The sequence below is a fragment of the Muscardinus avellanarius genome, assembly GCF_963383645.1.
Source record: "Muscardinus avellanarius genome assembly, chromosome: 15".
Taxonomy (NCBI): Eukaryota; Metazoa; Chordata; class Mammalia; order Rodentia; family Gliridae; genus Muscardinus; species Muscardinus avellanarius.
This window is the reverse complement of record NC_137801.1, coordinates 73,907,234-73,933,296: the sequence shown is the minus strand read 5'-3', so window position 1 is coordinate 73,933,296 and position 26,063 is coordinate 73,907,234. Positions and strand designations below refer to the sequence as shown.

The 26,063-nt window shown below is 38.4% G+C and overlaps 1 protein-coding gene across 4 annotated transcripts in view; it reads right to left on the bottom strand.

Annotated features, from left to right (window-relative positions):
* Nucleotides 1–26,063, bottom strand: part of CTNNA2 (catenin alpha 2) — a gene marked incomplete at both ends in the record, with an annotated part of 1,014,669 nt that overhangs the window by 757,207 nt on the left and 231,399 nt on the right. For all 4 annotated transcript variants that reach the window (XM_080711157.1, XM_080711158.1, XM_080711159.1 and 1 more), the window contains one exon: nucleotides 5,024–5,227. In XM_080711157.1, coding sequence (XP_080567283.1) covers nucleotides 5,024–5,227 — 204 coding nt within the window. The remainder of the gene's footprint in view (nucleotides 1–5,023; nucleotides 5,228–26,063) is intronic.

Below are 26,063 nucleotides of genomic sequence, written 5' to 3'. Positions count from 1 at the left end.
CCTCAAAAAAAAATTCACATTTACAGCAAAGGCATGACATTAAAGCCTCGGGCACTTTTAATAAATGTATATATTCCCATTTCAACGTGTCTTCCTGTGATCTTAATCCCCATAAATTACTGATTTACAAATTACCCCCAGGGGTCCACTCAAAAGCTTTAAGAGGTTTGAAAAGAGTTAAATTCCAATGTTTTAAAAAAATATTTAATTTTATTTATCTTTAAATATATATTTAACATGCAACCGGCTATATTTTTAACCTAGCAGAGACCAGTGAGTCATTATTTTACCCACACAAGATCTCTACCATCACGTGCAAACAATTGAGCTCTAATGATATAATTTTAAAGAAAATTATAGCTGTCTATTAATCTTTAAAAAAATTCAGAGATATGCAGAGAGTGTATCATATAAAATTGAACGAGTTGCTATAGCACCACAACACACATCTGCTTATGGCATCATCTGTTTAGCTCATCAAGGTCTAATAGTAAATTATGTGTAAAGAAGTAATGGCTTAAAGTTCCTTATTGTCCTGCATTAGCTTTAGTACCTAAACTTAGTAGCCTTTTTTTCTTCCCACAGTTCTACATTATAGTTTAGTACATGGGATAAATATTATATTGTCTCGTCTTTTATATTTATAAGGATATGAACTATACTCAGACATTTTTGGTGATAAAACTTCGGAACCAAATTTTACTTTTTTTTCTTTCTTTTTTTTTTTTTTGGTGGTACTGTGGTTCCTGGAAACCCTCTACCTCCAGGCTACAGTCCCAGATCTATTTTATATTTTTATTTGGAAACAGGGTCTCTTAAGCCAACATGGCTGGCTTCGAACCTGCAGGATCCTCCTGTCTCCACCTCCCAAGTGCGGGGATTACAAGCGTGTGCCACCACGCCCGGCTCAAATGTTTCTATTTAACTACCTTTTCAAATACAATCTGTCCAAAAGAGTTTCCAGGCAATGCCAAGTGAGCTATTTACAAATTCTTATTCCCTTTGAATAAATCAGTTTCCTGTGCAACCAAACACAAATAAAGATATCATTTTAGTTGCAGCAGGCTGGAGTGCAACTGTTATTTGCCATGCCTGCTGTCTAATTGGTGTTTGTTAGACTGACATGTTAATCTCACTGGTCACTTTACAAAAAAAATTATTAAAAATAGAGTCAGAGTTGGGCATGCCATTACCTCCCTATAACCCTAGTACTTGGGAGACTGAGACGGGACGATCAAAAGTTTAAGAACAATCTCAGCAACATAGTGAGACTATCAACCTAGTGAGATTCTGCTTCAAAGCAAACAAATAAAAATTTTAAAAAGGTCTTAGGGTATAGCTTGGAGGTAGAATGCTTCTGGGTTCAATCCCCACTATAAAAAAAAATCAAAATTTGACACTATAATCCACTTTTATTTATACCACCTGGCCAGGAGACCATTCTCTTCTTAATTATTCCAGGTCCCAGGGCCTTTTTACCTGTCCTCTTGGTTTCCATACCTTGCAGTAGCCTCTACAACTTGTTCTCATCACTCAAATCATGGCACTTCCTTCCTGCCCAACACTCTGCAATGGCCTCCCATTTCACTAGAATGACAGCCAAATTCTTTATAACAGAGCACAAGGCTCTGTACACAAACTGTTGCCCCATGACTTGGCAAACCTCATCTCCCACTCACCCCTACTCACTTGTTATAGCCTTTCTGGCTCACCACGATGCTCAGGTACAGCAGACCCTTCACAGCAAGGCCCTTCTTCCCTTACAGCTCCTGACCTTAAAGGCTCCCCAGCCCCACTCCATACCTGCGAAAGGCCTTTCATCTGTTATATTCTCATCTTCTCATCCCCCTAGGTTATCCTTCTTACAGCAACTCCCCGTATACTAAACCTCACAGGGGTTCTATTTTCCTGTTGTACCTCTCACCATCTGAAATAAGTCTTGCTCAAATTACCATGTATTTTTGTATGTGTGTCTGTCTTGTCCCTCTGTAGCATGAACTCCATGACAGCAAAGAACTCTGTCTTGCTCATTTCTGAATCTCCAGGAGGCTGGGACAGTGCCTGGCATGAAGAAGGCAGGTCGGCAGACAATGCACATTTGTTGAATGAGTAAAATATTCTAAATCGGAATCCATTACAAAATTTCTACCATTAAAATACCATGTTTAATTGTGCTTTACCAAAGGATCACCTCTAAGAGATTTTTTTTAAGTGAGTAAAGAGTTTACCGTCCCTAAGCAAAACTGTATAAAATTATATGTTTTAGAGGAAAATGTATATGCTCATTATAAATTTTGAAACTGTTTATAATAATTAGCAAAATATTCCTACAACCACATTGATGGTGCTAACCTAAATTTACATTTTTTAGACCATGTGTCCATTTGAAAAAGAATCTATACCCATCAGTTGCCATGTATGTATAATAATGAGTCTATTTAAAGGTGGACTGTTTTTTAAGAACATTTTAATTTTTAGTTATATCTGAAAGTAGATAGAACAACTTAAGGCCATTTGGGATTTTCCTATAACTATCCCAACAGTATTCTTACCACTGCCGAGCTATAATTATAATTTTCTGTGTCCCTCCATTCCCAGATACTGGGCATGTACAGGATCTTAGAACAGCCTTGGCTACAAGGGACTATTACAAGTTTGACATTCATGAGGGACTGATTTGGAGATTTGGGAGATCCAAAATGTTAGTTACATCAATTTCTAAATATTTTTGGTTTCATGATTTCTTTAGTCTAATGATATTGCCTAGCACATTAAGATGGAAACCTACAGGGTGATAATTTGATAATATCATTATTCCCACAGTATATAAAATTTAAAAAGAAATATAACAGCCTAGGAAGGACTAATTTTCCGTTGCTATTAACTACAATAGACTTTTATGTTAAGGCATGAATGTGTATGTGCTTTTTAATTAATATATACTATATCAAATAAATATGAATTGATTTTATGGCAATAGAAATAAGTATACTAGGTGGGGATTATGGGGAGTCTACCTGCATCCAATTCTATCCTGAAGCCAAAAATGTGTAAAGTCCAACTAAGTTTTATATGGTTTATATAAAAGTCAAATAGGAAGTTTTTGTTTCAGGTCTTGATTTTGATGGTTCAATGTGAACAGAATGTGTACAGTTTGAAATTTAAGCACTATTCTCTTCTATGTACTCTCTGTAACCACGTCAAAACAGAAACTGAGATTTCAATAAAAGTACAAAACATCTCTGTATCACAAGTTTCTGAACAAAGTACAAGAGCTTGGAGTCAATAAAATACAAAAATCCATCAGCTGTGCCGATCTGTGTAAGTTCACACCGAATGAAAGAACTTCTACTTGATAGGATTCTGGGCCCCAAACTGAAAATTACATGTCACATCCCGATCGACTTTCCTTTAATCACAGTCAGTGGTTTCCATTCACAGGAACATACTTTTTTCCCTTGAATTATTTATATTGAGATCTTAACCATCACTATTTCTGTAGTTTCTTCTTCCTTCTTTCTCGATAATTATTCACTGATAGAAATACCAGTGAGCTTTAATATAAAACCACAATTCTACAAACAAGTAATTAGCCCTTTGCTATTCCACCAAGAATAATAAGAAATAGAATCACAGATTTTATAGGCACTTTTTTTTTTTGACAAATCAGCTATTCAAAAGACTTGTTCAGCATGAGGGATGCTGGCAACCAACATTTCTAAATATACCCTGCATATAACCACAGACCAAAATCTCAGCCAGTTTTGGCCATCCAGGGTCCTACAGAGAAGGCCTCAGAAACATCTGGGTACCACAGAATGCATCCACACTTTATTCTTTGTGCGCCGAAAATGGACAAGTCTTCCAAAAATCAAAGAATCTGAAGGGTCAAGGAAAGAGATTTCATTTCTTTTTTTTAGTTGGTAGAGTGTTCTCATTCAACATCTTTTTGCTTTCTGAAGCATGTTCTCCAGACAGCTTGGCAGGAACAGCACTGTACTTGCCGACGCTCATGCCGCCTGACCTATGAGCTACACATCTGTTGGTTGTTCATTTTTACCTATGATAGTACTGGTCAGGTGCTGGAGGTATGCTTGGTATCAGCATAGCCTGAAGTGTTCTAGAAATGCCAGCTTAAATTTTGAGAGCTATGAGAAGATTTTTCAATGTCCTTGTCACTTACCTGACCACTACACAGGGCATTCTCTCAACATGTAACCTCCAGATCTGACTTTATTTACATTTTTTTGAATTTATTCTGAATTCTCTCATATCGATTGTCCAGGATAGAAGAAAATCTGGATCTTTCACTGTTGAAAGCACTGGGCATCACCTTAGCTAAATGAATGTAGCAAAGCAATACAACTGTAATTTAGTGCCTTTCAATACAAAGAATAATGGATTTCATCGTCTTCCAGTTTACAGGTCCACACAACTGTCACATCTTCTGACTACAGGAGAGGGGGGAAATGGGCTAGGCCAGAGTACAACCAAATGCCACTCACACATATTTGAAAACTCAGAAACACTCCTAAGAATCCTTATTTGCATAATCAATAAAACTCGTCCAAGTTTTACTGCAATTAGAACTTCTCCACCTTAAAAGACCCTGTACAAACATTCGAAACCCCATTACATGTATTTATGCATTTCTCAATTGAAGATTAGCCTCTACAGCCATCCTTAGCTTTGAAAGCACTCTTTGTAAGAGCACTTGGCATCTCTGTGGTTTCCATCAATCATCTACCTCTACCTAAATCAAATGCAGGCACTAAAATAACCGAAAAGAAATCGCTCAAGCCAAAAGTGAAAGTTTCCCTAAGATTTCGCTTTCCATCAATCTCATCCACACTGAACATGCATTCTGAAAGGAAATCAGGACGTGGAAACCCACAGCAGTTCTTTAGTTCCACCTGACACTCTTTGGGGAACACCTGTCCTCTCTCCAAAGCTACACATGCTTTCACAACAGCCACGAGAAAAAGAATCCGCCGAGACCAGAGACCAAGGGCCCAGGACTTACATTATTCATATACTCGCTGAGCAGGTCCTGGAGCGCCTGCCTCACCGCATTGCACTCAGCCACGATCCGTTCCCTCCGGTCATCACGGGTACAAGAAGAGTCGGCCATGAGTGCAGCTCCACTGATAATGCTCTCCAACCGCTCCTCCAGTGATGGCCGGAACCTGGCTTCGCTGAACGTCATGGGGTCCAGGATAATCTTATTCTGTAAGGATCACAACAAAGAAATGAGCAGAGAAGACAGGGCTGCCTTTGCTCTCCGTTTTCTAAGCCAGAAATATCTGAAGCCAGGGCAAGACTACTGCCCCGTGGATGAGAAACTGGTTACTGAGATACATTCTCAAATGGCCTTGACAAAGTATTAATTTTGGTGAGATATTTTTGCCCTGAATGTAATCTTCTGGTTGAAAAGAGCACATCTTGTTTGAAGACTATGTTCTTGGCAAAGACTATCTGCAGAGAGGCATTTTCAAATGCAGTGGTGACAATGTTTGACATTCTTTTTAAATACTTAGCCATCAAGGAAAGCATACCTATCTTGCTGTAGCACTCTGTGGGATTATGGACAGATTTGAGAGCTAAAGCACGATATGTAATCAACAACTAAAGTATGAATTAGCCATGGATTATGTAAGCATGACATCCTTCTCATGGAAAGCAGACAATCTTGTGGCAGGATGTGCGTGGAAATCTGTAAATAGCATCCAGCATGCATCTTGAGTACTGGTTAATTTCTCACTAGGCACCAGGATCTCTTTTGTAAAAGCTAGTTTTAAGCAGGCATGGTGGAATATCACTATACCCCCAGTGCTTAAGAGGCTGAGACAGGAGGATCACAGGTTCAAGGCCAGCCTCAGCAAATTAGTGAGACCTTATTTCAAAATAAAAAACATAAAAAGGGCTGGTGGTGTAGCTTAGAGTTAGAATGTCCCTGGGTTCAAGCCCCAGTGTTCTCCCTAAATTATTTTTATAGGAAAGAATTTATAATGTTTGTGTTTTTGTGTGTGTGTGTGTGTGTGTGTGTGCATGTGCATATATGTGATATTTGTCACATTTAACTGACATCTTGATAGAGAAATTAGCATGTTTTGAAGGAACCTAGAAAAGGAGGAACAGAGGCCTTCCTAAAAGGAAAGTATTACTGAGAATGTGATCTTAGTTTCGCCACTAAGTCTGAGAAGCCTGAAAATTTATAGGTAGAGGTATCCTTATGTGGAATATGTACCCAGAATTTAGGAGTCTTTATCAGAAATTGACAGTATTATTTGGACACTAGGTAGGAAATGGCATACTAATAGAGTGAATTTGAGTAAGAAGAACAGACCAAATTGCTGATACCAATTTCCAAGGGTGTGTAAACAAAAAGAATCCTGAAGAAATTAGAAACACAGGAGAGAAACCACAGCAAGTCAAGAGCATAGAGAGAGAGAGGAGGTGTGTGATAGTGACTGTGAAGCAGAGAGGTGAGGCTGACTCTCGCTGGAGGCTGGTTTCCTTTGGAGAATCCATTTTTGCTGAAGGGAAGGAAGATCATTCAAGCAATATGAACCAAAGTAGGATGACCTGCGGCAGGGACTGGGGTGCGAGTGAACATTCATTGAAGATGTGCACTCAGAGGTCCAAGAAACACAGTGTCTTTGATGGGCTAAATGTTCTTCTAGCCCTAGTACTACCCTATGGTACAATTCTCATTTCATTACTCTTTCCGTTGATGTCCATCATCCCTGACTTATTTATGAAATTAAGGGAAAATTATAAAAAAACTATAAGATACAATATAAACAAATATAATAAGAAAAATAAATGAAGCTATTCAATTTTATCATTTCCAATCTGCCAACTGCTAGGGTCTTACTATGTGCCTGCTACAGTGGTGGTGCTCAAAAGAGAAGGGGGTGAGCATAAAGACATTTTTGTTATTTTGTTTAGACAGATGCAAAATAAAATTACTGCTTATTTACTACAAAATAAGTTCAGTTATATCCTCTGAGAAGGTCTAAGATGTATCTTGCTGTGTTGCCCAGGCTGGTCTCAAAATGCTGGGCTCAGGTAATCCTCCTGCCTGATCCTTACAAGTCATTGGAATTAAAGGTGTGCCCTAGCCAGGCATGGTGGCGCACACTTGTAATCCCCGCGCTTGGGCGACAGAGACAGGGGGATTACGCAGGTTCGAAGCCATCTGTGCTGGTTTAAGAGACCCTGTTTCCAAATAAAAATATAAAATAGATCTGGGAGTGTAGCCTGGAGGTAGAAGGGTTTCCAGGAACCCCAGTACCACCAAAAAAAAAATAAAAAAAAAATGGTGTGCCATACTTTAAAGTATTTACTCCAGGTTGTGCAGAGAGCATCTACAGTGACACTTCTCTGTTAAAATGAAAATCTCCATAGCAGAGAGACATAATTTAGTATAAGAATGCTAAGATCCTGAGTCCTGAGGGTAGTCAGCTTGTGACTTAAAATTTGGAGTGTGTTTAGTCTGAACGCAGACAAGGTCTAGCATTCACTGTAATCTTGGATTTTCTAAAAGATCATTAAATGATCAAAACTCTCTCTTCGGTTTAGAATCAGATGTGCCAGGTCTTGCAAACATGCGATAGGTACTCTGTGTCAGGGCTGGGCCTCTCTCAAATTTGTCCCCTAGGAAAGGGGATGAAAGCAGTTGTTTACCCATCTCCAAAAGGTGCTACTTGAAATGTGTCGCTTGGACCAACTGCCCAAATGACTTTAAAAAATCATATGAAACCTAAGTTCAATGGAAGACGATTTGAAGTTCAAGTTACAGGTGAAAGTTCCAAAGGTTATCCGAGAGGGGAGCACAGGTGTACCAAGTCCTGCCATCTGTACCCACATTGCTTCTAGCCAGTGTTTCTTTTCAGTAAAATCCATTTAAATACTCTCTCTCTCTCTCTCTCTCTCTCTCTCTCTCTCTCTCTCTCTCTCCCTCTCCCTCTCCCTCTCCCTCTCCCTCTCCCTCCCTCCCTCCCTCTCTCCCTTCTTCTCTTCACCCCTCCTTCTCCCTCTACCCCCTGTGCATTTCTGTTTCTGTTGTTAATGTTATGAACAGAACATACTATACTATAGCACAAGGGAAAAATTCCAAGTATATACTTCATACTTAAACATGCACTGAGAATTGACATTCTAATTAAAGAAAGACCTAGTCGAAAAATATAATTAGACTATATTTTTATAAAGATTACTCATTTTCAAAGATATATTTTACAGAACATCGTATTAACATAAAACAATGAAATATCGTTTTGCCTTAAGGTTTCAGCATACTCTTTATAATTATATGTTGCCTCTAGGCTAGATTATCATTCTTCTAGTAGACACTAAAATGTAGAGAAATACCAGTTTGATAGAAATATGTTAAGGTAAATTTGAACTTTTCAATAGGGGCAATTGTAAAACAGTTTCTCTACAGTGCCGAGGAGAATGTACTACTGTCATTAGAACATTATTTCCTAAATTAATTTTCTATGGAACACTGAACTTAGAGATAAATATTTTCATAAAAAAATAAGGTTTCCTGGTCAAATATGTTTTGGAAATACTGCATGGCTCCAAGCAAACTTTCCTAGGAAATGATTTGAGGACTCCTGCCTTAAAAAGGTCAGTTCATTGTAGTATTTCTCAAACTTTTTTGAGCATAGAAAATGTCTCTTTAAAATGCATGCATTATCTATGAGAACCCAAGAAACATACTTTAGGAAATGTGGAAAGGGACTTTGCAGTGTCAGCCAAGTGAGTTCCCTACCTGCCCTGGCATGAGGCTGTCAAGAAAGCAAATGTATGAAACACTGAGCATGACAAACTCTGCATAAAAGTTACACTATCCGTCACTTTTTAATGGAATTATTCATTATTTATAGATCACAAGGGAAAGGCTTTAAAAAATCTCTCTGGAAAAGAAACAATAAATTAACAAAATGCTAATTTATACCTGTAGTGCAGATGGGAAGCGTTGCCATGATGGATGTAAAAGGCTGGTGGGGAGAAGCCACCCAGAGGAAAGGCGGACAGGTAAAGGGCAGATCACACTAGCCTGTGTGTGTCTGTGTGCGTGCAGGCGTGTGTGTAGGGGGTGGGGAATGGGTTCCTACATGACTATGTGTGTGTATCTCTGAGTCCATGAGAGGACAGGCAGAGGATGCTTGCACACATTGTATGTTTGGGATGGCAAATGGTGTGTGTGTGTGTGTGTGTGTGTGTGTGTGTGTTTGCTTTCAGAGAACTGGCAAGATCTCAGACTTCAGTAAATGAGAAAACAATTCAAAAAAACCCCACAGAACAAACAAAACAACAAAGCCAGAACTAAATTAAGTCAGACTCAAGAGCCACAGGAAAAGGATCTATCTACAGTTCCTGGAAATAGTGAAAAACGAATCCCTGGTGCTGAGTCTTGAGCAAGAAACACTCACGGAATGAAAGGCAAAGTGGGGAAAGAGAGGAGGAATATGTGATGCTGCCTATTTGGGAGTAATTAAGAGAAAAGCACTACAAAGTGGTCATTAAAAACATTAAAAACACACTGCTGTGTTCTTTCAGGTCAGCAAACAATTGCCCAGCTCATGGTACCTGCCATCTCCTTTCTTCACATCAGCTTTGCAAGCTCACTTTTCTATGCAGCTGCTCTCTACTGGCTGAAAGGGGCACATCCTCCCTATCTATCCTCCTCCTCCTCTTCCCTCCCCTCCTCCTCCCCCTCCCCCTCCCCCTCCCCCTCCCCCTCCTCCTCTTCCTGCCCCGAGGGAGTATTTCAAAGGAATAACACCCCAGCACTCCACACTAGATTCCAGATACCTCACAGGTAATGGAAACGTCAACAACAGCAACCACTGTAGTGAACAACAAACACCATTAAAACAGATACCAGACACTTAATCAGACATCTATAACCCTAAAATACCAGAAGGAGGAATGGTTAGATCAGCAATTAATGACCACAGTGACAACAGTTGTACACCAAGTACAGATTTAAACACCAGGTTTCAACTAGGACACCACAGTACTAGTAATAGTGACAACATGAATGCTAGGCACAAAAACTGTATGAAGTCTATAGTTTTAGAGGATAGTTACAATACAGTTAATTAAGAAATTTAAAAAGAACAAGAGGTAGAAAAGCAAAAGAAAGTTTAGAAAATTTTAAAGGGGAAAACAGAAAGGAAAAAAGGAGAAAAGGGTTAACAAGTGAAGACCATAAAAGGCAGAAAAGAAAAAGAGGGAGCAAGGGAGGGAGGGAAAGGAGGGAGGGAGGGAGGGAGGGAGGGAGGGAGAGAGAGAGAGAGAGAGAGAGAGAGAGAGAGAAGAGAGAGAGAATGAATAAGGGAATTTGGCATTAGAAGGAGGAGGATTGTAAAACAGACAACAAAAACAAAAACAAATTACAAAAAGCAGATATACAAAGACCCCAGAAACCCTCAAAAGCCAAAAAAAGCAATGTAACAAAAGGAAGGAGAAAACAATAAAAACTAAGTGTGTGCACATGTATATAAATAAATAAATAAATAAATAAATGCATGTACCAGAACAATACTAATGGGGAAAAAGAAAAATTCTTGACTAAAAATGAAATGATTTTCTCCACTGAGATGATCAATACTGTGGACAAAGGTGGATATTCAGTCCCTTTGTCAGTCTCTGTGTCTTTACTTCTTCTTGGGCTCTGTCTCCCTCTAAGAGAGATGGAACTGAGTTTTTATTTTGTGCTTTAACTCTTCTTTCTTTTGTGTTGCTGAATTGGGTGCCGTGTAACTGAGAAAAGACAAAATGAGTCTCTGTTTCTATGCTCATGAGCACAAAGTAAGATGGAAAGAAAGTACTCTCTATTGGAGTTTTCTCCAGACAGAATAGATCCCTGCACCCAGGGTGGGGCTGGTGCAGAGTTCTAGATGGGAAGTTCCAGCACTAGGGGTCTAGCATTGGTCAAACTTGAAACATATTGAGTAGTAGCTACTCTGTCTACTCTAGAGAGTTTATATTGGCACATTCTGATTGCCAGGCAGATGCCATCTCTGCTGAGCATCTGGATTCCAAGGCTTCATAAAAATTCTACTCACTGGGTGGAGCAACAAAACCATCCTGGGTAGAGGAATTTCTGCAGGTCCCACAGACTCCTCTTCTTTTGAATATGGCTTTTCAGGGCTTAAGCCTCAAGGTCAGACATTCCCAGCTATTACGGTTCCCTGCACCTCACAGTTGGCTCACCTAGCATATGCCCCGACACAAAGAGAGAGCATGCTGCACTCTCCATCTGTATCTCTGACCTGAACCTTCTGAATATAGTCCTCTCTGTGCCTGTTTTAATTACAATCTGCCTGGCACACACTATACTTCTCAGGAAGCACTAGCTGAGATAGTGTAGCAACATTTATCAAGAGATCCTGAATTCCCACAGCCAGGTCTCATAGAGATGGCTCCCACCTTAGCTTACCAGCTGAGAATCATGGAGATCTCTTCAGACATCTGCTCACTGTGCAGCTTCTGATTTGCCTAAGCTCAGAATGTCTTTCTTCTGCTAAGTTCAGACTGCTTTTCTTCTGTAACTAAGAAGTAGTACCCCCCCATTTCAATTCCAAGTCACAGAGCATCTGAAAATTGCTACTTTCCTCTCTTCTGACATTTTAAATCCTTATTTAGTTAACCTTTAAATTATAGGCCTGTATTTCTTACCTTTTTTTTTACCTAATTTTTCTCATTTATTTTCATTCTGCGTGTGTGTGTGTGTGTGTGTGTGCGCGCGTGCATATGCGTGTGTGTGATATTGAGGATTGAACCCAGGGACATTCCATGTCTGAGCTACATCCCCAGACTTTTCTATTTATTTGTTTTTTTTTTTTTTTTTTGAAACAGGGTCTCACTATTTTTGCTAAGTTATAGAAGCTGTACTTGAATATAGGAGCCTCCTCCCTCAGCTTCCTGAGTCCTGGGATTGTAGGCATAACACCTCTCCCATTCTGCTTATTTTACTTACACAGTATTTTGTGCTTTATGGTGTTTACTTATTTTAACTACCATCTTTAATTTAAATATTAGTATTTTCACTCTTCTAGTTTATAGAGAGGCAATTGGAATGCATACCCAGAAAAATACAACCACACAATAAGGCATACTCAAGAAAGAAAGGCAAATGTCTTATTCTGTCACCAAGTAAGTGTTGTACCCTGCTCTGTAGCCGCACATGATTTATCTCCCATTTTCTCGGATGCTGAACTCTATAAAATAATAACCTGAAATAACTCAGGAGAGCATATAGTTCAAAAGTTTAAGCATAATTACAGGACACTGAGTTAGCTTAATGCAGACTTCAATACAATAGAAGGACATAGACCTCTGACAAAGAAAAAAGTTGTCTGTATCACACATACCTCGAAGGGTCCACATATCTTCCTATCTCTATCCTACTGAATGAAAAACTTATATTACAGGTATTGTCTTATGGTCATTCTGGGAGTAAAAATAACACCAGGATTTGAAATCAGGTCCTTTGATGTCAAACCTAGTGTTCCTTCCATTATATAGAATTGCCAAGCCTTAGTTAAAATAAGACTAAAAAATAATAACTATGATTATACATTTCTTACTTTAAAAAATACTATGAAATTGAGAGACCAAACCAAAGTAAGTAGCTGAAACTCAGTAGAACTGTAATTGGTTGTTTTCTCATCCCACAGTCCACAGAACACTACTGCCTGGACTCCAGCTAGACCTGCTACAGTGGCAGCCAAACTCAGTGCATCATCTGGAGATCCATAGTGGTGTTCAACAACACAGTAAGTGAACTTACTGTCCCTGGGGGAGAATGCCTGGCATGGCCTCAGTGACACACAGAGAAAGCAATAGATTCACAAGGTCTGAGACCTTGCAATTCACCCTGGTGAAGATGGGAGTAGAGTTTGCTGTTGGATATGGCAAAGGCACTGATTAGCAGACATCCCCCAGGGCCAATTGGACAAACAGGTCTACAGTCCACAGGGTATAGTGCCCTAGTAGGCCCTTGGAGATCACCATAGACCATCTAATTGTGGTGTATGAGAAGAGGTCAGACCAATCCAGCCCTATCTGTGGAGAACACAAACTCCTATGTATACACTGGGTCTAGTCCCAGTAGCACGGCCTACATAGGTGGAGAAAGACATAAGCTCAGGGTCTGTGAAAAGTGTGAAGACCTGTACTTTTAGTAGATCCAGATCCATTGATACCTGCCTCCTGCAGACTGAGACAGGCCCCTTTGAGAGCTCAAAGAACCAGGCTTGCAGTGGGAAAAGCATCAGTGGCATTTGGTGCCTGCACAGATAAAGACATCAGGCCAGAGTCCCAATCATTAAAGGAGAGCATAAAGTGAAGCTACAAACCGATTATTATTACTATAGGTTTCAGAGAAAATGAGAATGCTTGAAACATCCTCAATAACCTGATATAGAAAGTGAACCTTAAACAGCTGAAAGAGCCGGGCATGGTGGCGCACGCTTGTAATCCCCGCGCTTGGGAGGCGGAGACAGGAGGATCACGCAGGTTTGAAGCCAGCCACGCTGGCTTAAGAGACCGTTTCAAAAATATAAAATAGGTCTAGGAGTGTAGGCCCGGAGGTAGAAGGGCTTCCAGGAACCCCAGTACCAAAAAAAAAAAAAAAAAAAAAAAAAACAGCTGAAAGAATCCATACAGACTCAGGAGGATTATAGAGGTCAGTTTGCTTAGTATTCATATATTTGTAGGGTTGTTTCATTTTGTTGCTCTGTTTGTGTGTGTCTGTGTGTGTGTGTGTGTGTGTCTGTGTGTGTTTGCTTGTTTGTTTGCGTTCTTCCCCACCCCTTTTATAAGCTTCTTCCCTCTTTCCTATCTACTCCCTCTCACCGTACCTTTTTTTCTATTTTTTTTTCTTTGTCTTGTATGAAATCTATTTCATAACACTACCTAAACACTCTACACTAGTTATTAGAATCCTTCTATACATATACTATCTCTAATTTTTATTATATATTACCTCACCACATTAAAACTCTCATTTTACTTAATTATTCAGGTGAAAAACGGCTAAAAAAATACTAGCAACACACATTCACATTCAAAAGCACATTGAGAAAATCACATACCACAACCAAGTAAAGTTTATCCAAGAGATGCAAGGCTGGTTCAACATACAAAATACAATCCATGTAATTCATTACATAAACAGAACCAAAGACAAAAAGCACATGATAACTTCAATAGATGCTGAAAAATCATTTGACAAAATCCAACACTCATTTATGCAAAAAGCACTGCAGTGAATTGGAATAGAAGAAACACACTTCAACATAATAAAGGCAATATACAATAGGCCCACAGCCAACATAATTTTAATTTTTTAATTAGTGCATTGTAGTCATACATTTTAATGGGTAAAAGATGGTAGAAACATATATGCAAACATCACTCATTTAGCCCTTATCCAATTCCTACCCCATTTCCTCCCCCTCTATCTGTCTCATGTTTGGCTTACTGATTTGCATTGATATGTTTGTGAATATATATCATATATACTTGGGAATTTCCTTTTCCCTCCCTTCCTCTTCATGAAAATAGATGGAACTGAAGAATATTATGCTAAGTGAGATTATTCAGACACAAAATGTAAAAAATTAGATGCTCTTCTTAATATAGAGAATATGGGGGATAAAGGTCATAGGAAGGACTCTAAGTGAAGAAAAAAACATAGATTAGCAAATAAGACAACTTAACATCATCTAAAAATGGGGGAAACCTGTAAAAATTCCTCCTAAAACAGAAACAAGACAAGGATGTCCATTTTATCCACTTCTTTTCAATACAGTACTTGAGACTGTAGCCAGGGCAGTAAGGCAAGAGAAGAAAGTCAAAGGAGTACAAATAAGAAAAGAAGAACTAAAACTATCACTATTTGTAGATGACATGATACTATACTGAGAAGTCCCAATAAACTCAACCAAAAAGCTTATAAAATAATCAACAAATTCAGCAAAGTATCTGGATATAAAATAAATCTTAAAACATCAGAAGGCTGGACATGGTGGCGCTCACTTGTAATCCCAGAATTCGTGAGACAGAGACAAGAGGATCATGGTTTGAAGACAGCCTAAGCTACTTAGCGAGGCCATTTGCAACTCAGTGAAATCCTGTTTCAAAAATAAAAAGACTAAAAAATAGAGCTGTAGGTGTAGCTCAGAGACACAGTGTTCCTGGGTTCCATCCCTGTTACTGCAACAAAACAAAACAAAACAAAAAACAAAACAAAAGAACAGAAGCTTTTCTGTATGCTAACCATAAATCCACTGAAAAAGAAATCCAGAAAACATTTCCACCAAGATATCCCAGAAAAAATTAAAATACTTAGGAATACACCTTAGCAAGGAGGTAAAAGACCTCTACAAAGAAAATTATAAAACACTGAAAAAAGATATAAAAGATCTTAGAGATGGAAACATCTTCCATATTCTTGGATAGGCAGAATAAATACTATCAAAATGGCCATTCTCCCAAAAGTGGCCTACAGATTCAATGCAGTACCCACTTAATTACCAAGGCCATTCCTCTGACATAGAAAGATCAGGCCTTAAATTCATTTGAAACAACAAAAATAAAAAATACACAAAGTAGTTCATAGTAATAAAAAACTGATTCAGGAGGCATCACAATACCTGACTTCAAACTATACTACAAAGCCATACTAATAAAAACAGTACGATATTGGCAAAAAAACGGACACATAGACAAATACAGCAGAAACAAGTCTACAAACTTAAGGACAATAGATTTTTGACAAAGAAACCAAAATCATGCTCTGAAAAAAAACCTCTTCAACAAATGATGTTGGCAAAATGGATTATATGCAGAAAAATGGAAATGAACCCCACCCTGCACAAGAGTCAATACAGAATAAAGACTTGAAAATCAAACCAGAGACCTTGAAGCTCCTTAAAGAGTGCATAGGTGTAATATTTCAACTCATAGGCACAGGTAAAAACTTTCTCAACAACAACCTAAAGGCACAAGAAATTAAAAGGCAGATCAATATGTGGGATTGCATTAAACTGAAGAGCTTCTGAACAGCAATAGAAACCGTCAAGAACCTCAACAGAGATCCAACAGAAAGGAAGAAAATTGTTGCCAACTATTCCTTCAACAGAGGACTAATATCTAGAATCTACACAGAACTCAAGAAACTCACTGCTAAGAAAACAAATAACCAAATCAAAAAAATGGGCACATGAATAAAAAAATAGATATTTCACAAAAGAAGAAATTCAAATGGCCAATAAATGTATGAAAATATGTTCAACATCATTAGCAGAGAGATGCAAGTCAAAACTACCATGAGATTTCACCTAACTCCAATTAGAATGGCAATCATTTAAAACACACACAAAACCAACCAATGCATGTGTGGGTGTGGAGAAGTAGAAACTCTAATACATTATTGGTTGAATTGCAAATTAGTGAAACATTTTAGAAAACTTTATAGAAGATCTTCAGCAGAATGGAAATAAACCTACTGTGTGATCCAGCAATCACACTTTTGGGTATGTACCCAAAAGAATGTAAACCAAAATATGAAACTAATATATGCAAATCTATGTTCATAGTCACACAATTTTAATTGACAAACTATGGAACCAGGCAAGATGTCCATCAACAGATGAATGGATTACAAAGCTATGGAATATGTATAGAATGGAATTTTACTCAGCCATAAATAAAAACAAATTACATCATTTGTGGGGAAATGGATGGATCTGGAGAACATTATGCTAAGTGAGATTACTCAGTCACAGAAAGCAAAACATTAGATGCTATCCCTAATATGTGGAAGCTAGGGAAAATAAGAGTCATAGAAGGAACTCTAGACAAAGAAATAGAAACCACAGATAAATGAATAAAGTGACCTAACTGAGGGGGATGAGAGGGAGGAAGAGGAAAATTCCCTAATGTACATAATGTACATTCATAAACATCTTGGAATCAATCACTAAGCCAAACATGAACAGGAGGGAGGCAGGAGGAACTGGGGTGGGAATTGAAGAAGGGCTAAATGAATGATGTGTGTATATATATGCCTCTACCATCTTGTACCCCATTAAGATGTATGACAACAATGCACCAGTAAAAAAAAAAAGAGCTGGTGAGAGAGAAGAAAAAAAACTATATAATGGCCTAAGTATCATCTTGTCCTCTTTTATGTCATTCGAGTTACTTCACCTTTCCAAGGGTGACTGATAGTGGGCCATTCATTCAACAAATGGGTGCTACTACTTGAGGTGTTTAGGACATATTCTCAATAATCTTTTCTTTCAAGAGTTTGACTGTCTAATAAGATGGATGCACAGCCAATTGTTATGTGGAAAATGTACTGATGCTATTATGGAAGTACTGGTGATAGCAGATTTGCACAGCTTCGAGTTGGTTGAAGAAGTCTTTCTAGAGGAGGATGGTCTTCAGCTGAGACCTAAAGAATAAAAAGCTGTGGACCAAGAAAATCCAGGAGCAGGAAGGGGCAAGACAGACAGATTTGTAGGTGAGAGATATCACAATATATGACAAAATATCACAAGAAGCTGAAGTGCTAGGGTGAAGTCATATGCATGGTGCCAGGGATGTGCATCTTTAAAATAAATTTCTTTGGGAATAGCTTCAGGAATAATTGACCATGCCCACCAGCTCCACCTGGAAAGTTTCATGTAGAGGCTACACTTGGCCAGAGGAGCCACAGTCAATCATTGACTATGGTCTGGCCATTTGTAGCCAATGAAAACTCCTATGACAGGCATCTGCTGCTCCCCACCTGCCTGATGGGGCTTTCCAGAGCTGTGTGGAGGCTCTTCCCACACAATCCTCTTTCTTTCCTGTTGTCCTTTCATAGGTGTTTGACCTGCATCCCATCCCTTAGCTCTCTCTGCCTATTTCTTCTACTTCTCTCCTACACTATCCTTCACAGGCAATTCTTCCTTCCATACCTAATCCCACCTCTCTCGGTGTCTACTCATCTAAATATCTAAATGGATGAAAATTGGAGGAAGAGACAAAACCGGAGTGGAGAAGCCCAGGTCCTGAAGACACTTCTGTGGCATGCTAAGATGCTTCATATTTGTGCAAGGAAAAATCAGCAAAGGTCTTAAAATAAAGAAGTGATCCCACCCATGCCTGTTTGGCTTTGGAAAGTTTCCTATGACAGCTGTAGACATTAGCTTTGACAGGCCAGAAGCAGAAGGCAGGAGAGCAATTATCAAACCTTCAGTGTCTGTAAGAGATTCTAGGAAAGAACAAATTAGAGAGACAGAGAGAGAGAGGGAGAGAGAGGGAGAATGTGTGTGTGTGTGTGTGTGTGTGTGTGTGTGTGCGCGTGCGCGTGCGCAATTACACAGTGAAAAAGAAGAACTCATAGAGAAAACCAGATTTTTAACATAGGTATTATCAACCATACACATATAAGCAGACTGCATTCTAGGGGTCAGTCTCCTATTTTATAAATAAAGTTTTATTAGAACACGGGCCTGTTTTTTTTAATTTTGTTTATATGTCCATTTTCTCAGGACAACGAAAGAATAGCTAGAAGACTGGCCCACAAAGCTTAGAATAGTTGCCTTTGGTTCTTTAAAAAAATGTTTAATGCCCCTGAACAATTGCGATGAATAACAGATTAAGAAATACGGGTAAAGTACTTAATATTCTTTGGAGTGGAGAATTCTGGTACAAAGTTGATTATATGTGTATGAACAGCACACCGGAGTTTAGGCACTTGTACTTACATATAAAATCAATTGCTTACATACCTAAATGAAATGTCCAATTGGAAGGCCTAAGGAACAATAACAATCACAAAACAGAATAGACAAATATATACACAGGCGTCAATTAGACACAACAAGAAATGTGTTCTGCATATTCCGTGCAAAGGTGGCTGGAACTGGGTTACCAGCCCGGGGCTCCAGATCTACGCACTTTAGCTACCGTGCTATATGCCTTCCCTCCTGCAACTATCTGCGTGCTTGATGCTAATCACTATGAAGATATTAAAGCAATAGTCATTTCCCCATCTCAAAAAATAAAGCAGCAGTAGTAAATGATTATTTCATATTTCAAGAAGGTATGAGAGCCTAGCGTGATGGCTCACATTAGTAATCCCAGCATTTGGGAGGAGAGACCAGAGGATGGCAGTTTGAGGACAATTTCAGCTACTTAGGCCCTTTGTAACTCAGTGAGATGCTGTTTCAAAAAATAAGAAAAAGGGCCGGGTGTGGCGGTGGCGCACGCTTTGTAATCCCCGTGCTTGAGAAGCAGAGACAGGAGGATCGCGCACATTTGAAGCCAGTCTCACTGGCTTAGGAGACCCTGTTTCCAAATAAAAATATTTTTAAAAATAGGTCTAGAGTTTGTAGCCTGGAGGTAGAAGGGTATCCAGGAACCCCAGTACCACCAAATAAATAAATAAATAAATAAATAAATAAATAAATAAATAAATAAATAAATAAATAAAATAATAAGAAAAAAACTAAAAAATAGGGCCAGAGGTGTAGCTCTGAGGTAGAATGCACCTGCAGGGATGAAAGTTCTAAAATGATACTTTATCCTACTTTTAATCTCTCCCCTTTGATTCAAACTTGTTAGCAGGAGTTATAATACATTTTCTTCTATCCAGAAGGAAACCCCAAATACGGCTTAGTTTTTCTTTCACTAGTAAAAAACCATTTTAATGCTGAGCTTGTATCTCATTGCATTCAAGCAGTAATTGAGAAAGACTAAGCATACCTGGTAAGATTAGGTACACAAAAGTAATATTATTAGTTACCACGAAATCAGTAGAAAGGCTCCAGCATACACACACAGCAACACTGGAGTGTTTTGTCTTTGTTTTTTAAATTGCAAATTAAGTTCCCAAGACCCTTAATTCATGGCTGAGGAAAGTGATGCTTTTTTCTTTAGTCGTCAAGATACTGCTTGTTAAAAAAGTAGAGAAAAATATCTTATCTCTCATCTTTAGACTCCCCGATTTTCAACATTAGTTAAACCATTTAGAGAACAACATACCCATCACAAATGTATACCGAATTCTTAAAATGTCAAGAAAGACATCAAAGAAAAAAGATGATAATGTAAAGTATGGAGTGATTTGACAACTTGCTTCTCCAAATCTAATTTATAAGCATGAAAAAAGGCAAACACCAGTGATTTGAGAAAGTCCTGTATGTTTTTCTTTTGCTGTTGTTTGTGATAACCCTGTAAAATAAATGTGACCTGAAATTTTACTGCCTATATAGTTCAAGGTAACAACTAAGAAAAATAATAAAATGTGCTTCTTTCCCTCATAAACACAAGACCCTCACCACCTGCCGTCCAGCGTTAACTATTTTGAATCACACAAGCAGAAGAATAAATGTCAACATGCCCTTATGTGGCCATTTGCTTTCATTTTTTAAAGATCTCAAGACAAAAACCTCAAAAAAAAAATAATTTAACACAAGTCAAATTCATTCTTCTAAAGGAAGAATGTTTCATTAAAATAAATGAAAACCAGACAACCTAACTACCAAAGCATGTTTAAGTAAGGAAATATTTCTCCTTTAATTATTGTGGGATTTTCTCAGGAATATGCAACAATATTTACGCTTCTACTTCAATTTTTTTAACCTTTCTCAAAACCCCTTACTACATTTACCATCAAGTATTTAAATTTGTAGTTTGCCTTCTCTTGGGGTATAACTGAGTAGGTTTCAAGAATCACTAATACCAGAATGCCTACTTCGTTTTCCCCAGATATAAAATTTCAAGTCTTCTCTTTCTTGCTACATGAAAGCAGTGGTAGAAAGCCACATAAGGAGAAAGTAATGGTGCCTTCTTTGCCTCTGAAATTTGAAGGTGACCCAGGGTGGTTTCAGAGACCTTGGGCATTGGTTTTGCTATGAGCTTCATGCTACAATGGGCTCTTTGAAATTGCCCAGGTCAAAGGAGGTCTTCACAAGGCCAAGTGAGATCAAGGTTTCCTAAGGCATTTTATTTCATTTATCGTGTTGTTTTGCTGCACTGATACAACATGTAACAAAACAAACAATATCCACTGATTAATTGTTCACTCCAGAGTTCAGAAAAACAAGAGACTATTCTTCGGTTTAATATTTGACTCATAATCCCTCAGGTAGTTTCTCTATGACAGAGGGGGGAAAGGCATTTTATAGCGCAGAAATGAAGAATGAAAGACAGCTATTGACAATAGGCATGATTATCATTCTGTCTCTGTATGCCTTAAATACTCCTTTGAAAGACTAAAGTCAGAGATAAAAGCATAAACCAGGCCTGTTTTAATAAATTAACCGAGGGACTTCTGGGAAGTTGGTGAGCGAGAAAAGCGGGGCTTCAGAGCCCCGCTAACAACTAATCTCCATTACCACAAAATCAGCGCCTTTCATAGCCAGAAAACACCATCACCAGAGAAACAAAAAAATCACCAGGCTCCAGAGAGAAAGCGGACTGAGAACAGAGCTCAGAGCCACAGAGGAGATATACCGGCCTCACGCCCGAGGCCGTGGCAGCAGCGCCATACTGCCGGGGGCAGCGGCGACTTCACTGGACGGCTACAGCAAGCCGAGGTGAGCCGCTGCGGAACAGCAAGGCGGGATTTCTCGCCGCAGGTAAAATCTAAAGCTCCCAGTGGCTGAGCTCAGCACACGCTGCAGGGATTCAGAGTGGAAATCAAAACCAAGAAGAAATACGCCAGCCTCACGGCCGAGGGCGTAGCAACGGCGCCATATTGCCACCAGCAGCAGCAGGAGCGAATTCACCGAATCCAGTACAGCTACATCTGCATACTCAAGAACAGTGAGTCAAATTGCGGGCCACAGAGGAGAAATCCCAGTACTGTACTCCCTGGGACTTGACCTAGTGGGGGAGGGGCTGTGGCAGAGATACCACACCATAGGAGAACTTGCAACCTGGCACCCCCCACAGTCTAAAGCAGCCTCTATTGACTCTCTGGGTCAGAGACTCTGTGATACAACCCAGTAAAGGAGTAGTGGGGTCTGAGATACTACAGACTCGAGATCCAGAACACCTTAAGTGAAGTCATAGTGACCCAAGGGAAGAACCCAGAGAAGGCACAAACTTCCAAAATCATGGGAAAGAGGAATAATACTGGAGCAATGAATGCCCACAACCCCACAACATCAGAACCCGATAAAACAGAAAACCAGAGATTTCTAGAAGATCAAATCAGGAAAATAACTGTAGAAATAATAGAGGTGCTTCGAAAAGAACTCAGAGAGAGCCAAAAAGAGATAAAGGATGCAATTAATGAAGTAAAGCCCTCAATTCAAAGCACAAACAACCGATTAGACCACATGGAGACCAGAATCTCGCTCTTAGAAGATGATCATTCCAAAAATGAACGCATAGTTTCTAATCTAGGAAAAAATATCCGACAGCGGGAATCTGATATTGAAGAAATATGGGCCCATTTTAAGAGAGCTAACCTAAGAATAATTGGAATAGAGGAGGGAAAAGAAAGTGAAACCAAAGGGATCAACAATCTCTTCAAGGAAGTAATAGCAGAAAATTTTCCAGACATAGAGCAAGAGGTCTATACACAGGTCCAGGAAACTTATAGAACTCCCTTTAGACAGGATCGGAGAAGAGGATCCCCACGCCACATAATTGTCAAAATGACCAATGTGGAAGCCAAGCAGAGAATCTTAAAGGCAACAAAAACAAAGGGACAAGTGACATTCAGAGGCAAACCAATTAGAATCACTCCAGACTTCCCAAACCAAGTCATGAGAGCCAGAAGGGCTTGGAGTAACATATTCCAAACTCTGAAAGAAAACAACTTCCAGCCAAAAATTTCCTACCCAGCAAAACTTTCTATCAAATTAGATGGAGAAATAAGAAGCTTCTGTGACAAACAGAAACTGAAGGAATTTATGTCCTCAAAACCAGCACTAGAGAAAATACTCAAAGAGATTAACTACAAAGAAGAAATAGGTAACACACACCAGAACCAGAGATACGAGTTTCCATCCAACAGACAACTAAGATTGGTTATCTGTGGAGATTCATTACTTATGTTAGTCTTTTACCTATCTCTAAATGGTATTGTTTGCCTTTATTTTTGTTAATTTTTAGGATTTCTAGTTGGAATATTAATATACCTTCAGATATAGCATTTGGAAATATTTTATCCCATTCTATTAGTAACTGTTAACTCTGTTTACATTGTCTTTGGATATACAATATGTTTTTTTTTTATTTTTTAGGGAGTTTGTATACTCTTCTGTTGCCTGTGCCATTGAAATCATAACCAAGAAATCACTGCCAATTTCAATGTTGTGAGGTTTTATGACCCAGATTTTCTCCTAAAAGTTTATAGTCTTAAGATTTATATTTAGGTCTTTTATCTATTTTGAGTTAATATTTGTATATGGGATTAGGTAAGGGTCCAACTTTATTCTTTTCCATGTAATTATTATGTTTTAACAATATTTAGTTAAAAGATTATTATTTCCACCACCAAATGTTCGTGGAAACCTTGTCAAAAATAACTTGACAATATAGGGAAGAATTTAGCTCTAGGCTTTTATTTAACTCCAATGGTTTATATATCTGCCTTTAGAATAGTACTACACTGTTTCAATTATTATAGCTTTATATGGTTTGAAATCAGAAAATATATATCTTCTAGCTTTGTTCTTTTTCAAGATCATTTTGGGTATCTAGAGTCCATATTCCATATTAGGATAGATTTTTTTTTCTGAAAAATAAATATATAAATATATGATAGTTTCACCTAAAAAAATATTCTCTGGTAAGAAAGAAAGTAAAAAGAAATATTGAAATGTTATCTTTAAGTCATCAAAAGTTTGGTATCAGACAAATGAAACTGTTATGTGAGATTATCATTTTTAATTTTGGATAAATTGCTAAAATACTAGATGTCAACCACTAAGCCAAGCATGGGAGGGAGGGATGGGGAGAGAATGGGGTGGGGATCGGGTGGGAGCTGACTGGGCGATGTGTGCATGTATGTCTACAAAAGTTTGTATCCCACTATGATGTATGAATATAGTGCACCAATAAAAAAATTTTTAAAAAATAAAAATAAATAAATTAACCGAGGTGTCTGAATCAAAAGCAGTTATTTGTTCAGTTTCAAACACTTATTCTCCCTGTAGTGTATCAATAATTAACACTGATATATTTTTCATATTTTTCATTCTGTGCCAAGTTCTCCCTCTGTGAATCTTTCTATCTTTCCACAAAAGTTTCTCTTGACCTAACTGGGGTAACATTAGGAATAGAAAATACTAAGTTGAGTTTTAATCATCTGTTTTTTATGAAGATGCAGAAGAACTCTAGCCACCAATTTAGATCAGTCTTAATTTTTAAATTGCAAATTATTTTATTGATAACGTACTCTTCCTTCTTGGGCATATACTTAAAAATAAACTAATCATGTCACTTATGTGCTTATGATATTATTTGTAATTAAACAGCTCAGATTAATTGAAAATAAATGGCAAAGATAATGACTTGATAATTAAAGAGTATTTTTTATCTTCAGATACTTAATTTTTAAAAGAGGAATCTACCTAAGCCCACATTAATTTCATTTTAAAGGATGAACTGATATTTGGGGTCAGTTATTTATCAAACGTGATAAGCAAACTAGGCGAGGGAGTTCAATTCTGGGCTATTTTTCTTGGAATGTAAGATGTAATAGAAGCCACTTTCACGTTCCCTGATTTCATCCTGCATGTGAAGCTGAGTTGCTGTGGCATTTCAGGAACACATTCTCAGGCTATGACAAGGACACCGGTTTACAGCTAATCACAGGAAGGCAGGGCACTGTTAATCATCCTTAGCCTTACCTTATTCATTGATTAGCAAGTACTCAAAATGGATTTTATCAAATCAAGTCTTTAGAAAGTTTAAAAACTGGGAATAAATTTAACAAATAAAAAAGTAATGTTACAGATTCATTCTCATTGAGTTCTACACATTGTTGACCACTATTCTTTATTTTTTATTTTTTGGGTTAGGTTGGTACCGGGGATGGAACCCAGGGACATTCATCCTCCAAGCTACACTCCCAGCCCTATTTTATTATTTTATTTTGAAGCAAGGTCTCAATAAATTATGGAGGGCCTCACTAAGTTATTGAGTCTGGCCACGAATCTGTGGTCCTCCTGTCTCAGCCTCCCAAGTACTAAGATTACAAGCATATGCAACCAGTCCTGGCTAAACTCTGTGTATTATAATGACTTATCATCCAATCCCTACACCAAGCCTCCCCTGATTTACCATGGTTATAAAACCCTGCTTCACTCTGGTTCTCTCCTCATTCTTCTTCATCTCTCATCCAGCTCCCAATTATTCCTAGATCCCCCTCAGTAAATTGCTAGACCTGAAGTCCCACTCCTGTGTTTAGCAGTTATCCTCAATATCAGAGAGCTCAACTACTCCCATGCCTTCATCACCATCTGCTTATGAAAGAGAAACACATCCAGTTCTACCCTTGAAAGCAAATGCCCTTATCCACCCCTAACATTGGACACGACCAACTTGGGCAAGCTACTATCACCTTAAGGTGATTAAAAGTACTCAAATAAGTGCTCTTAATCTTCCTCCACAAACGAACACTCTCAATTTTGTGGAGGCAGAATGTCAGGAGGGAAACAAGAGCTCTTAATCTCTTTTCATTTTCCTAGTGCACTAATGAGAAATAGAACTAATAAAAAAATTTTTTATTTTACAACTGAAAGAAGTATTGCTCAGACAGGTTAGGTGACTTGCAGAAAGCTACGTGGTGGCAAATGCTGGGAAATTTTTCTGATTCCAGAGACCATGCATTTGTTCTCTCTGGTATGTTTTCTCTCTCTCTCTCTCTCTCTCTCTCTCTCTCTCTCTCTCTCTCTCTCTCTCTCTCTCATTCTTTTTTTCTTTCTCTTTCTTCTTTTTTAAACAGAAACATCGATGTAATCTAAGGTCAGGGTGTAAAAGGTCACTAGTGTTAAGAGCCTGATGGTGCTATGGTTTGA